At 44.6% G+C, this 13,606-nt stretch overlaps 1 protein-coding gene across 9 annotated transcripts in view; it reads left to right on the top strand.

The window, feature by feature from the left end:
- LOC108004314 (fibroblast growth factor 17) overlaps positions 1 to 13,606 on the top strand; it is an 81,627-nt gene that overhangs the window by 57,144 nt on the left and 10,877 nt on the right. For 7 of the 9 annotated variants that reach the window (XM_062087141.1, XM_017067117.3, XM_017067120.3 and 4 more), the window contains exons 2-3: positions 10,363 to 10,408; positions 13,014 to 13,146. In XM_062087141.1, coding sequence (XP_061943125.1) covers positions 10,363 to 10,408; positions 13,014 to 13,146 — 179 coding nt within the window. Of the gene's footprint in view, positions 1 to 1,778; positions 2,239 to 6,062; positions 7,469 to 10,362; positions 10,409 to 13,013; positions 13,147 to 13,606 lie in introns of those variants that run through there. The other 2 variants (XM_028669970.2, XM_017067119.3) reach the window with 2 other exon arrangements.

Here is a 13,606-nt window from a genome sequence, read left to right as displayed (position 1 = left end):
GTCATAATGAATTTAACAAATTTTACTTGAAATCGATAAATTTATTTGCCGATTTTTTCGTCGAAATTTGTTCTAAACGTTTTTTTTTTCGATTTCGGAGACAAGCTATTTTTATCGAGAAAGAGAATTTTTTCCCATCTCGATACGGCTCGATTAGCAAGTGCAGGGTCTCGATGTTTTCGAGAGGAGCGATCTTTCAACGTTTCTTGACGCGTATCGTAATAATTGGGAATTGATACGACGACGGGAAAAGATATCGGATTTTAGCACTTTTTTTTTTTATCGAACAAACAAGGATGAATATTGATTGAGGCAAAAATTGCGGGATCGAAATCGAGAAAATTAAATTGAATCTTGTACCGAGAACGATATTCGTAACTCGAATATCGTTTCAAATTCCCTTGAGGATTTATAACCGATCGCCGATCGGTAAAAAGGGATCAAAAGATTATTCTTCTGTTTTCACTGCCCACGCATCCGGAGGCTACCGAAAGGCTAATTGAGAAATATAACGTCGGGCCACCAACATCGTTTCGCGATTTAATTGGCCTGCAATAATTTTTTTTCGTTCGAAAGAACGATGTATCGGGTGGAGAGAAATTCGAGCGTAAATTATCGGGAAAATTATTGGGAAAGAAATAATACCACGTTAAATTTATATTACAATTATTAATACGTAATGTCACGGCTATATTATATCAGACCGCTTAAACGTTAAATCATTTCTCAGATTATCGACGCTATCAGCGCTAATTAGCAATAGTGGATACCTCCAATCGAATACCTCCGTTCTCCGTCACTGTGTTTCCCGATTGGATATCACTCGGCCATGACGAAGTCCCTCCTTTTGCTTCACCTGACAACCGCACTTGCATAAGACTACATCCGTCTCTGAACTGGTTCTAAACCTTCCCAACGTGCTTCTCTCTCTCTCTCACCTTCGTCGCTATTCGCTGGAAATCACCAATCTAAAAATAATTCGTACAAATTGGTGGAAGATAAAACGACGAATTCTTTGGAATACGCCGATAGCGTGTCGCTTGTGCTGCAATTAGATCGGTGCCGCCGTTAAAAAGCCGAGTCTTTCGAGAGATCGGCCTCGAGCTATTACCTTGTTTCTTCGAACGATTTTCATAAATATACGAAGGCGTAGAAAATATATTTCGTGTTAGTAATCGAATTCGAAGCGATATCGATTAATAGTTATCACTAATTCACGATCGAGAACCGTCGAGAATAATACCGATGAACGGCTGATAACGATTCCGATATCGTAACCCTTTTCTGGGTTAAGCAAACATCGGATTATCCGCATTATTGGTCACGTTGAGCAACGTCGCTATGCGCGTTGTTAGAATCGCTTCGCGTAACGTTCCTTCTCCTTTTTTTTTTCTCGAGAGGGAGGGGAGGGCGTTCCACGCGACCGATTTCTACGAAATTCCTAAAAATTACGATTACGCGAATTCCATACCGCGGGCTTATCTCCGCGTATACACTCCCACGCTTCCGTCTTATCGGAAATTCTTAAACGTTCGTTACGTCGTACGAATGCTTTTCTCGACACGTAAGCGATCCGAAAATAATATTCGCTCGAGCGTAGAATTCACCGCGCGTTTTTCAAACGTGTGTCAACTCGGCTGCGATCGCAGGAATACATCTCGTTTAACGAAATATCGGAGCGACGAGGAAGATCGGAGGAAGCGCATAAGACGATTCTCTCCGTTTTCGCGCTACCCTCTCCTAATTGAATTTTCTTTTCAGAAGAATTTGCCAAGCGGTGGTAATCGGCACGATCGGGCGGCGAATCGATAGCCCCGGCTTCCAAGTTCGGTTCGTTGGCTCGGGTTGCCAGGAGAGTGCCCTAAAAGTGCACCGGCTCTTATGCGGATTCGTCGGCTCCCAGTTTCGTATGACTAACTCGACTGAGTCATCGTCGATATTACGTATGAAGGAGGAATTGTGGCTTTCTCGACATTGATTTTATCGAAGGAAACGCTACTCGACGTCGCGTCGTATCGTCCAATTTCCTACGTCTCGCCCCGATCTCGAACCGAATCGTTTCTTCTCCTCCTCCTCCTCCTCCTCCTCCGCCACTCTTTTTTCTCTTCTTCCCCTCTCCCCTTCGCGGTCGATACTCCGACGAAGGAGTCGGAGGAGTCGGAGGAGCGACGGACGCTGTCTTTCGCCGATTGTGTGAATGTTTCGTGAAGACGACACGTAGGACGAAGGCAAATAATGGTAAGCACCGGTGTCGGGGCGGTCGTAACGGTAAAAAAATGGAAAGGCCGGGAGAGGAGCAGTTGTCTCGGTGTCGTCAGAGCGCACGGTGTATACAGATAGCGAGAGGGTTCGGAGAAAAGACGGAGAGAGTTAAGTGATGGTGGGTGGGCGAGATGGTTATTTAAATGCCCATAGAGTCCATTAGAGATTACAGGGCCGAACAACAAATGCCCGCGTGGATGAGCCAGAACGAACCGCGATAACTTCTCGGAGAGATAAAAACTTTCTTTTCACCTTGCTTCGATGTGAAACGGCTCCCATTTTCAACCGCGAACAATGTTTTCATGATTGGCACGCTATTGTTGCTTCTTCGCTATTCTTCTTCTTCTTCGCGATGAAAATTCACGCTTATTCCACGCTGCGATAAATACGATAAATGACGGGATATCGCCAAGTATCCGGATACGGAGTTCGACCGTGTCAATTTGCGAACGAATCTCTCTCTCTCTCTATTTTCATTTCTAGCTTCATTCGCTATCGCGCATCTCGTGGATCGATCTCGAGGTCGAGTTCACCTTTTCTCGAGATAGGAAAGTGCGACGAGTGTCGACGAATACTTTGGAAATACGGTGTACGTGATGCTCGGGGTAAACAATGGGGTCGATGCACGAGATGAATCGCGTTTACCTCGAGACAGACGCGTTATTCCCTTTCGTTCCATTTGCCTGAATAAATCGGTGGACCACTTAGTAGTCCCGCTAACGATTTTCGCGTAATTTTAGATCTTTCTCTGTAAATAGCAGCGGCGCGCCAACCCAAAGAAGACCGGCTCGAAGCTAATGAAAGAGAAACATATTCGCGAAAATACGACAATGTTTACCCAACTTAATACTCGCCACTTGTCCCTCGCTCTTGCTCTCGCTCGTGTAACGTTAATTTCTGATCGTCGACGTTCGAAACTACCTGTTAAAACGGTTGTCTCAAAAACGAGATCGATTTAACGATTAAAATATGATAAAATTCGAAACGCGCGCTTACGAGATCCATTTACGTAGAAGCGTAAGGAGTAAATTTAAATTATTACCTTTCATCGCGTTTACTCGTTTCGAATCCTTCGATAAGCGTTAACGCGCGTGGTTCATTGAATAACGCGACAATCACGATTGTAATATTAATATCGACGTGGCCGCATCGTTGACGTCACTCTCGCAACGCCAGTTTCGTGCCCCTTTTGTCGCGATCGTAGATGAATCATATTCGCGCTAACCGGCTAATGAGTTCAAGCGATATGCCATTGCACGAATTGCTACTTTTTTTCTACCTTTTTTTTCTACCCGACCGATATAAACACCGAGCGCTCGTCGTCGCTGGGTGAACAACATCGAATCGTGGCATTATGCAACCACTCTATTCGTTTCATCGTTCGTTTATTCTTTTATTTTATTTTAGTTTTGCGGATTAATTCTCGTTCGACAAGGGTCGAGAAAATTCGACGCGCTTAAAACTAGATAAGAAGTCGATTTTTAATCGTACAAACTGGGATTAGGGCGTTTTGTCCAACGAGAGATATCGTCGTTCGTTCGAGAAATTCCCAGACGTTTGGTCGGGGAGGGGAGACGCGAACAGAGAAGGCCACCGGCAGGTTATCGGCGACCAAATGAATTCCTAAAACTCAATTAACCGTGGCCTTCTTAACTGGCGCTCGCTTAACGAACGAGACGAGCCGAGTAAATGAATGATCCCGCAGGATGCGCCTTGTTCGGTTCGAGAGAACTCTCTCTCTCTCTCTCTCTCTCTCGCTCTCGGCTCGAACACGATATCCGCCCTAAGAGCCTTCGGGCTATCCAACCCTTTTAAGTAGACCTTAAGTAAAACGGCAGGAATGCGGGGAACAGCTCGATGGTACTTGATCGACGGGGTAAAAGATCCCGTTTCCCGGTGATTCATCGCCGGCTATTTCTGGTGACACCAACCGTGAAAAAATATACGGCAGGGATTGAAAGAAGCGACGTGAGAATTACGTGGCCAATAAAACTGTACTATACTTCGCTGGGATCGGGCTCGATGGGAAAACAAAAGTTTGGCCGTCGCCGCCGCGTTACAAACAACCGTTAACCGACCGACTCCTTCTCTCCTTCTTACCGAATTGCACGAGAGGCGAGAGCGAGTTGGCGCACGATCGATTAAAATTCGAGGAGCCGAAAATTAGCAGCGAAATCGGTATACACGATTTTTACGTCGAATTTATTCCCCTCGTTGCGTTGCGAGTATCGAATGGTTTTTTCGAATCGGCGATGGGAGAAGAAAGAAAGAAAGAAAGAAAGAAAGAAAGAAAGAAAGAGAGGGGAAAAAAGCAAAAGCAGAGAGAAGAGTGACGAGGAGCGTGTCAGAATGAATGTGACGCCGGCGGAACGTCGCGGCTTCGTAGCAAAAACCACGTCGTGTACTCTTCTCGCGTGGCTCCTCTCTACTCGTTCATCCTCGTCTCTTCTCTTTTCTTCTCTTTTCTCGTTCGGTGTTTCCGCTCTTCCTCTCGCCTGCTCCAGGTTGTCTTCTCGACCGTGGAACACTTGACGCACGAGGACGGTCCTCTGTGTAACGTTCCAGGATACGCGTTCGGTCCGTGGCGCTCGTCTCCTCCTTGCCCGTTCCACGTAGCCCGTTCGTCGTCGGCCGCTACGTCGACGGCTGCCTATCTGCCACTTCACGTTGCCACCAGTCTCCAGTCACGAGTGTTCTCTCGTCGTGCAACGGAAAATGGTTGGTTCAATCAACCGGATAATTTGCATGCGCCGCGCGCGGAAAAAACCTTCTGTCACTGCCGAGTTTATCGCAACCTGGCGTCGCCTTGCGTTACCAACCACGGAAGCGACGAATCTCGCGAAAAGTCGGGATGACTCGACGTTTCGCGGAACTAATTGTTTCGTTTACGAAAATTGAAATTTTTTTCCCGAAATTCGTTCCGTGCCGCGCTGTGCGTAACACTTTTTGCTGGAAAAATGACAAACGCTCGCCCGAGATGTATCGTTGGAGACAAGTCATCTAATAACTTAACGAGATTAGTCATGTTCCGCAACGATAGTTATTATTACAGAGCCTTATTCGAACGTTGAATTCAAATCTAGGTGTTATCCGCGATTACGCGGAACGTTTGTTACGTTTGTCGAAGGTACATTTAAATGGCGATTAACGAAAGGAGAGAAGGGGATCGTAAACTAGAATGTTTCGTGGTGAAAAAAAAGAAGGAAAAAAGAGGGAGAGAGAGAGTGATAAATTCAAGCGTCAAAAGACTTTAAGACCCTTTTGAGCCGAAGAGATTAGAGTTTTACGACGTGACAAGTCCTAGCGATAACGTTCGCGTGAAAGGAAACGTACCTTGGCGTGCCTCGAACGGGAAAAATTGTAGAAATTTTGGCGCAACGATTTTTAGACGCGTGAAGAAACGAAAAGGAAGAACGCGCAACCTAGTTTTCCCGTACGCGTATCATCGCGGCCGGGTATCGAGAATCTGTCACGATTGACGACGAATCGGCGAACGATATCCGATCTCGGGTCGCAAATTGAGTCTGGACGAATGATTTGTGGTGGGCTTTCAGCGGTGGAATTTATAGAGGTTCGATCAATCGCGTTACTCGTCCACGTTAAAACGCAGGGCATTCCGCGCGTCGGCACAACGATCGGACACGAGAATTTACCGCCGCCGCCGCCGCCGCCGCCTCCTGAAATTCATTGTCGGCCACGGTGATTTGTCGCAACTTGGCACGCTTATTTAAGAAACATTCCGGAGTTTCGGCATTGTCGACGCGACGCCAGGTGAGTTTTTCGTGGGCTCGTGCTCGCCTCGCCTGCTGGAAAGGTAGTAAATTTCGTGGTTTCTTCAATAGAGACGTCCGTGTTTTTCTTCGCTTTTCCTATGCTACAGCTTACACGCGGGGACCGATCAATTTGTCACGAGGGAAATCCGTGCGACTAAAGGGCGTTACATGGAAGTAATAAATAAATTACAAGCTGAGAAATTATCGTCGTTAGTCATGGTAAACCGTATACGTATATATACGCTTGGAAATATTCACCAGGAAAATAATCGCGGTTGTACACACGATCGTACATGCGTACACATATATACAAATATATATATATATATACGCGATAAAATCTTTTCGATCCTCTTCTCCCTTAATTTTTCAACGTCAACGATTTTACTGGCGCACACACCTAGCTACGCGAGATGCAGTTCGCGCGCGAGTTTCGTAACGGGGGAATAAAAGGGCTGCGAAGGGAATGACCACCGAGACGACGCGGTTGGGGTGGACGAAAAGATGGTGATCCACGACATCGACGCGGGGCATTTAGCCGACAGGCGGTGTCCAGCTGAGAGCCATCGGCGTCGGGTCGGTAGCCGCGTTTTTCATCGACGAGCCGGGGCCTATTCAAGTGTTGGCAGTTTTTCACGCGGTAGGCGACAAATATCCCCACTAAAATCCCCTTTAGATGAGTCCCCACGTGGCCGGGGATGTCACGCCGGATCGTACGTACCCTCGCCAACATTCATCGTGCTGATCTCGCGCCAGTGACAACAAATCGCGCCGCTCTCTCTTCGTCCTCCTCGCTTTCCGCCTTCCTCGATCGCGATCTAGTCAAACGTATCCGAGTGCTCGCAACACTTTCCAGTGATTCAACTTCAATTCTCTAGTCGTAATCGATCTAGTCGCGACGCTCCAGTAAACTAGTCCACCCGTTTTGACCCTCCGTTTCAACGGAGGATTCTCTTCGTACAAAGACACGCACCGTTTTACCTCCAACCGTTCATCGTTACGACTGCCTTCGATTAATCCGGCCCAATTCTTAGAGAATCTCGATATATAGGCAGAAGAACTCGTTGGAGCATCGCCGAATTTATCGATCGCCGCGCCGCGGAGTGGTGTTACGAGCCGACTGTTTTTTCCTCTCTTTCCTCTTGTATCACGTTTAAAAAGGTGTTTCGAAAACGCGTCCCGTTTAACGCGTCGTTAATCGAACGAGCTCGTTATTCCACGGTGTGAAATTTATTTACGGCCGTAAATTCTGTCGACTCCTTTACAAATCTAATAAAAAGTTAGTTTGGTTCGGTGATTTGCTGGATACGCGATCAAAAGAAAATATTTCACCGTTCACGTCGGATCAGTGTCACGATTCTTCTTGCTTAGCGCATGGATTGAGATGACCACGCTTCGGAGTGGTGACGCGCAGATATGTTTAAGGCGATTTGGTGAGTTATCACAGATTTAAAATTATTACCGACCGCGACCAATCCTATTCCTATTCTTATTTTCTCACGAATTATCGCCATGATCGATATTTATATTCGTTATTTAAAAATTATTCGGAAAGATGGAGCGTTTGCATCGCGCTCACGCGCGTTGTTTCGACGAGATGCCTCGAATCTCGTGACGTACGTCATGCGAGTCTTCGTAATGGCGGAATCGCCCCGAAGACCCACCTTTGCGTTCGGCCTCGACGATTCTTCTCCTCGAAATACTAGAAATACTGGAAATACTGGATTTTTCACGGAGAGCGTGCCGCTGTTTATCGCCACTGGTGCCACATAGTCTACGCCGTTAGAAATTTTCCTCGTGTTAGCACCCTCTTCCCCCCTTCCGCCTCGCTACCAATCAGATGCTCAACGGTTTTAACATTTTCTCCGTTACGTAATCACCGCTGAGAAATTTCAATATTAATGTATCCCACACCTTACGATGTCACGGATTGTCGTCGCTCGTGGAAACACGACGAGAAGTATATTCTTTACACACGCGCCTCGATCCATGCTCTTTAAAAATAAGATGGGTTAACGCTGCGCTGTCAGCGAAAACGTTGATAATTTTGCAATTATGCGAACCCGATATCGCGACAAGTAAAGGAAGAAAGAAAGAAAAGACTTGCAAACGCTTTGGATAGAGAGCTTTAAAAAAATTATGTTGACGCTCGTTCCTACCATTCGTTCGTTTTTAAACGATAACTCGACGAGTTTAACGGATTATAGGTATTTCACAAGATGTGCTCGCTATCGAATTTTTCTTTTTCGTCACATATCGTCTTTATATTCGCATTCCTCGCATCGATTCCAAATGTCGATTCGCGATAATAAATATCATTTATCGTACTTTCACATTTATTTTTTCGCCGTTTCATTTCGTCATGTTTTTAAAACATTTTCACGAATTCGCATAACAATTTATGACAAATTGTTTGCAAGCGAGATGCACGTTCTTCGCTCGGCTTAAAACGCGCTCGTTTTTAAACTTTCCGAGGCGATGTGGTAGTCACAATTAAACCACGACGAAACTCGAGTCGACCACGCTCCACGCATTACGACTCGATATAACGAGTTTCCATTTTAATTACTTAATGTCTGTACGTTTATAATTTGAGAACGAGGGGAACGGATTAAATTCTTTTTCTCTCTCTCTCTCTCTCCCTCTCCATAAATACGAACGTGTTCTCGAAAATATTTCGACGATACCCCTTTACTTTCCTTTGCTCGAGATCCTCCTCGACACCGGATATCGAGTGATTTTCAATCGTCGAGGAAGCATGCATCTCGCGGGAACACAATCGAAAAGAGTAGAGGTTTTCCAAGAAAATGAAATTACCTGCATCGAGTGTGGAGAGGTAACAAGTCGGCGGGCAATCCGATAGAAGGGTTTACTATCGTTTTCTACGAAGATTCAGTGAACGCGGGGAAAATAAAGTAAACGGTTTAACGGCATTGGCGCGGCAATGGAATTTTCTCGGGGCGCAAATGGTGGATTTTATCCGAGCGAGGTGGGCGGGATGACGGCGAAACGAAAGGGGCTCCGCTCATCTCTCGATCGCCAGCCGATCGACCGAATTAAAACGAGCGAATTGGCGACGCGATCGCTGCCGCTCCACTCGCCGGTCACCTGTGTTCTCTGTAATACGAGATGCATTCGCATTACGCAACTCGTTCCAGTGGCTCACCACATGTATCTCGTGTGCAACTCTTGCTTATTATTTACGACCCGCGCCGTCAATCTTCACCGTTAAATTTAATATATATATATATGTATGTATATACATCTATAAAATATATATAAAATGTACATATACATAATACACATAAATATACCGTTTTCCTAATTTCCTCCTTTTGTAAATCCGACGGAACAAAGATAGAAGTGATACGATCGATCGGCGCGACGCAACGGGAATCGAATCGTTGATTCTCGATTAAATACGTTCGAGGACGACGTTTGAGAAGTGATCAACGAGAAAGTTTATAGACCGTGGAAAGTGAAACCGACTCTTTATTAAACCGATAACGCAGCCGTTGATGCGAAATTATACGACGCTTCCGGGTGATCGCGTGTTTACTCTGTTCTCGAGATATTCGTCGAAGTGGGCAAAATGTTGAGTGTCGTTACGAGAGTGCGCAAGAAACGTACGAAAGAGGAAAATTGACGAGTTATTTCGTATCGAAACGAACATGTTCTCCGAACGATAATATAACAGTTTCCTTTTTAATCGAATCAATTTTCACCAATTCAACGCGTCGCTCTTTTGATCCGATTAGCAGCCACGGAGTTAACCAACGCTATACGTCCGGGCATGAAAGTTATTATATTATGGAGAAACTACAGACTTGCCTGTCAAACGCGCGTCATAAAAGAAATATATAAATTACACGGGGAGGAGGGAGGGAGAGGGCAGCGTTTTAGACGTCTCGTCGTCCGAAGAAATATTAATTACTGCCTTCCTTGGAAAGAAAGATTGAATTGTGAAGCTAGCTGTAGTCTACAATTCTATCCGCTGTAATTTAGTCGCACCGCTAATTATCTCGTACATATACGTTTTCCTTATCCGTCAGACGCGTTCCGTTACTATATTATCCTATATTTTCAATTTCTACTACCACTAACAGCATCCTCCTATGGGTGGGATACACCATAATCAGGAGAAATTTATTTGCATACGATAAATCACTTGGCGGGGATCGCGAACGATTAAATTGCGCGGCACGAATTGAAATATCGCAACAACAAGTGCCGCCAGTCGTAGATTTAACGATAATTCTTACTCGTTTTACCATTTGAAACGAAGAAAAGCGATAATTAACGCGGATGTATTCTTCGTTTGTTGCAGGTTACCACAGCTTGCCGTTTTAGCGAAGATTTTGTGCCTCCTGATGGTAAGTGGACGTTTTTAAAAAAAACTTTATACTTCTATTTTTATTCTCCTTCTTTTCCTTTTCTCTTTTTTTTTTTTTTCAACGAAAGTTCAACTACGAATCATACGCGTAAAAATAGATGGATAATATTCGGAAAAGTTCTTTTTCGTATTATTTCGATAAAAATTGTAGAGGAAAGGGAGAAAACATGTTCGAAACAATGGATATACCGTTTATCAACGAAACTATCGATATCCTGGATATAAAAATTTCCACGGTGAATATACGCGTATTACATCCTTACGTTATCTGTATCGAGGGGAGATACGATTGTTCCAGAATCGTATTCAAAAAAGAATTCGAGAAGTGCCAGCAGTGTTTTCGCTGTATGCCGATAGTTTAAGGGAAATACTGCTGCCCTAGATACGTTGCCTCTAACGAGCCGTGTAAAATTTGAACGAGGGCTTTGGCCACGTTCGTGCGGAATCCGTAAACTTGCATACTTATTCGACGGATACATAAGCGGATACGTGCCAGCTCTTTGTACATGAACCTAGTGACTAGGTCAGATCGAAGATACCCGTTGCACGAAAGAGGGGCGAACCTTTGCCCGAATCGCGTGCCACCAACTCGTTATCATTATTCGGCTTTCCCGATCCACGATTACGTTTTAACCATAAATTGATAACTCTCTTCTACGCTCTTCTCGATTCCAACTTTTTCGTCTCTCGTGATCTTGAGCCGATCTTGGTGCTCTACGAGCCGAAAAACTAGCGCTAGAATTCAACGCTTACACGCGTTTCTCATTCGGTACGGTGCCAGTGGTATTTACCTTGCAATTTGGGTCTCCATTTCGCACGAAACGAGGCTATCTACATCTGTTCTCGTTCTAATGCCCTGTTTCCAGCCTCGTGGACTAAATTATGCGGCAAACTTTTCTTTCCTCCCAAGTCCTCCCGTACTTGAACTTTGAAGTTTCATATCGGTATAAGTTTTTTTTTTATACGAAATATCGATGAAATTAATTTTCTTTTTTAACGATATCACTGGAGGCTCCTCGGCGTTGTCTCAACATCCTGGAAATTCTGGAATGTAACAGCTGAGGATCTGCCTCGAAATTACAACGTCGGCCGAGAATCGAAGAATATTCAAACCCGTTAAACTCTGATTATGCATTTATCGTTCTGATTATCGAGCGACACAATACTCTTATAAATCGACACCGCGCGGCCTTGATACGTGTATATGTATAGAGGTATAACGATATAACAAGCACGATAAATAGGTGAGAATTTAATAAACGATTCGACGCATCGAATCGAATCTTTGCGATTCGATTCGATTCGCGATTAAAATCACTTTATCGCGTTCTTCTTATCTCAGACTTTTGCTCGAATCGCAATCGAATCGTACACAACGACGATGAAATTAATCGGAAAAACGAGAGTTGCAAGACTGCTGCAATGCGGCTACGTGAAAATGCATCGCGTGCAGCAACCTCGCCGTTGGAAAAATCCTCGACCGCAGCCGTACGTTTAACGTTTAAAGGATACGAAAGCAACGAGTTCAGTAGTGGTCAGTCTTGCTCCGTACTTTCAATCGTGGTCAATTTCGAGGAGAAATTGAAACGGTATAATAAGTTCTCGTTACGATAACGACACAAGTTCGTAGGTTGAATCGTTGGAATTTTTAAACTTACGAGAAATAGATAGTTTAAAATAGAGCGAATAGGAAGAATAAGAGGAATAAGCGAAGAATAAGTTTCGCGCGATCAAATTAAAGACGGAGATATTTTACGACTTAACCGCACAAGGAAGGGAATATCCAAGTGCTAGCGCGGAGGAGATGCGCAGTTTTGCTATCGTAACGTTGTTACGGCGCCATTCGTGAAATAAAAGAAGTGTCAGATTCTACGACCATTAATGGACAGCTCGTGTTCGCTCGTTAACAAATCTTGTCGGTATACATCTTTTGTGGTCTCCGCCGTAACGACTGTTCCTCTCCTTCGTGGATTTTTATTCGCACGAACGAATCGCAAAAAGGATCCGCGCGAACGGCTCGACGAATCATTCGATCCCACGATATGCGAATCTGTCGTAAAAATGTTCTTGCCCGCGAGTCGTGAAGGAGTTGCGACGTCTTTAACGATTTGGTCGTCGAACTGAGAACAACCCTCGCGAATTCCTATCCTCTCTTTCTCTCTTCTTTTATTCTTTCTCCGACATCGAGAATCGATTATACTATCCTGATGCTGTTATTCCAATCTTCTTATCTCGATATCTTCGTTATTAGGAGTTACGAAGAGATTATTTTCTGCAGTTGTTATTCACGGATATGAGAGTGGAATTCGTACGAAGTCGCTTTAATCGATTAACACAAGAAATGCGGATTCCTGAATTTTATTTTCATCGAATTGATTTATATAACTTTTTCCAAACGTAAACGTTGAAATTTCGAACTTTGAACTCTCTTAAGCTTCGTTTTTATCAAGAAAAGAGGAGAAAGAGAAAGGAATTTGATCGATAACACATAGCCAAGTGATAATTTATGAGATGTTTCGACGAAAAAGAAGAAGAAAAAAATTGGACGTATAACACGAAGGTGTAAAATTATTGGTCGATTGCAGGTGGTGATGTGCGGGGCGGTGCCGGCAATGGTGCGCTCCGTGAGTCTCTACTCGACTTGCAGCAGCGGCAATGTTACCGTGATGGGCCGTTTGATCAAGGCCGTGGAACGCACCGATCACAATGCCCCTTACCGTAAGTAAAATTTAACATTAATTAATCAGATTGCGCGGCGGGAGGTTGATTAAATTTTCGCTTTCGTTTTTACGCGTTTTAAATCCTTCGTGGCTACGAAATTCAAAGGCCGGGTAACGTGTATTCGAGAAAATGCGCGATGATAAATAACAGGATAAAATGGCGAAAGTTTATTAATAGATAATAGGTCGAGTCGGCCGTTTATCGTCAACTATTCGAAACGAGGGCAACCACGCGACATGGTGGCATTTAAACGGCTTTCGAATAAATTCATCGTTGCAACGTGTGTGGTCATCGTAGAGAATAGGTCGATCTGTTAATTGAATCGAATCGAGTAGTCCGGCCTCCGACACTAGGAGGCGCTCGACCGTGACATTATCTCTGCCGATCGATAGTCTCGTAAAGACTGAAAAGGATTCCGAATCGGTGTAGGTACTCTTTCGAACGAATAAACGTCCAA

Source organism: Apis cerana, linkage group LG1 (assembly GCF_029169275.1).
Source record: "Apis cerana isolate GH-2021 linkage group LG1, AcerK_1.0, whole genome shotgun sequence".
In the NCBI taxonomy this organism is placed as follows: domain Eukaryota; kingdom Metazoa; phylum Arthropoda; class Insecta; order Hymenoptera; family Apidae; genus Apis; species Apis cerana.
The sequence above is the reverse complement of the archived record's forward strand: the minus strand, read 5'-3'. Positions and strand labels throughout refer to the sequence as shown.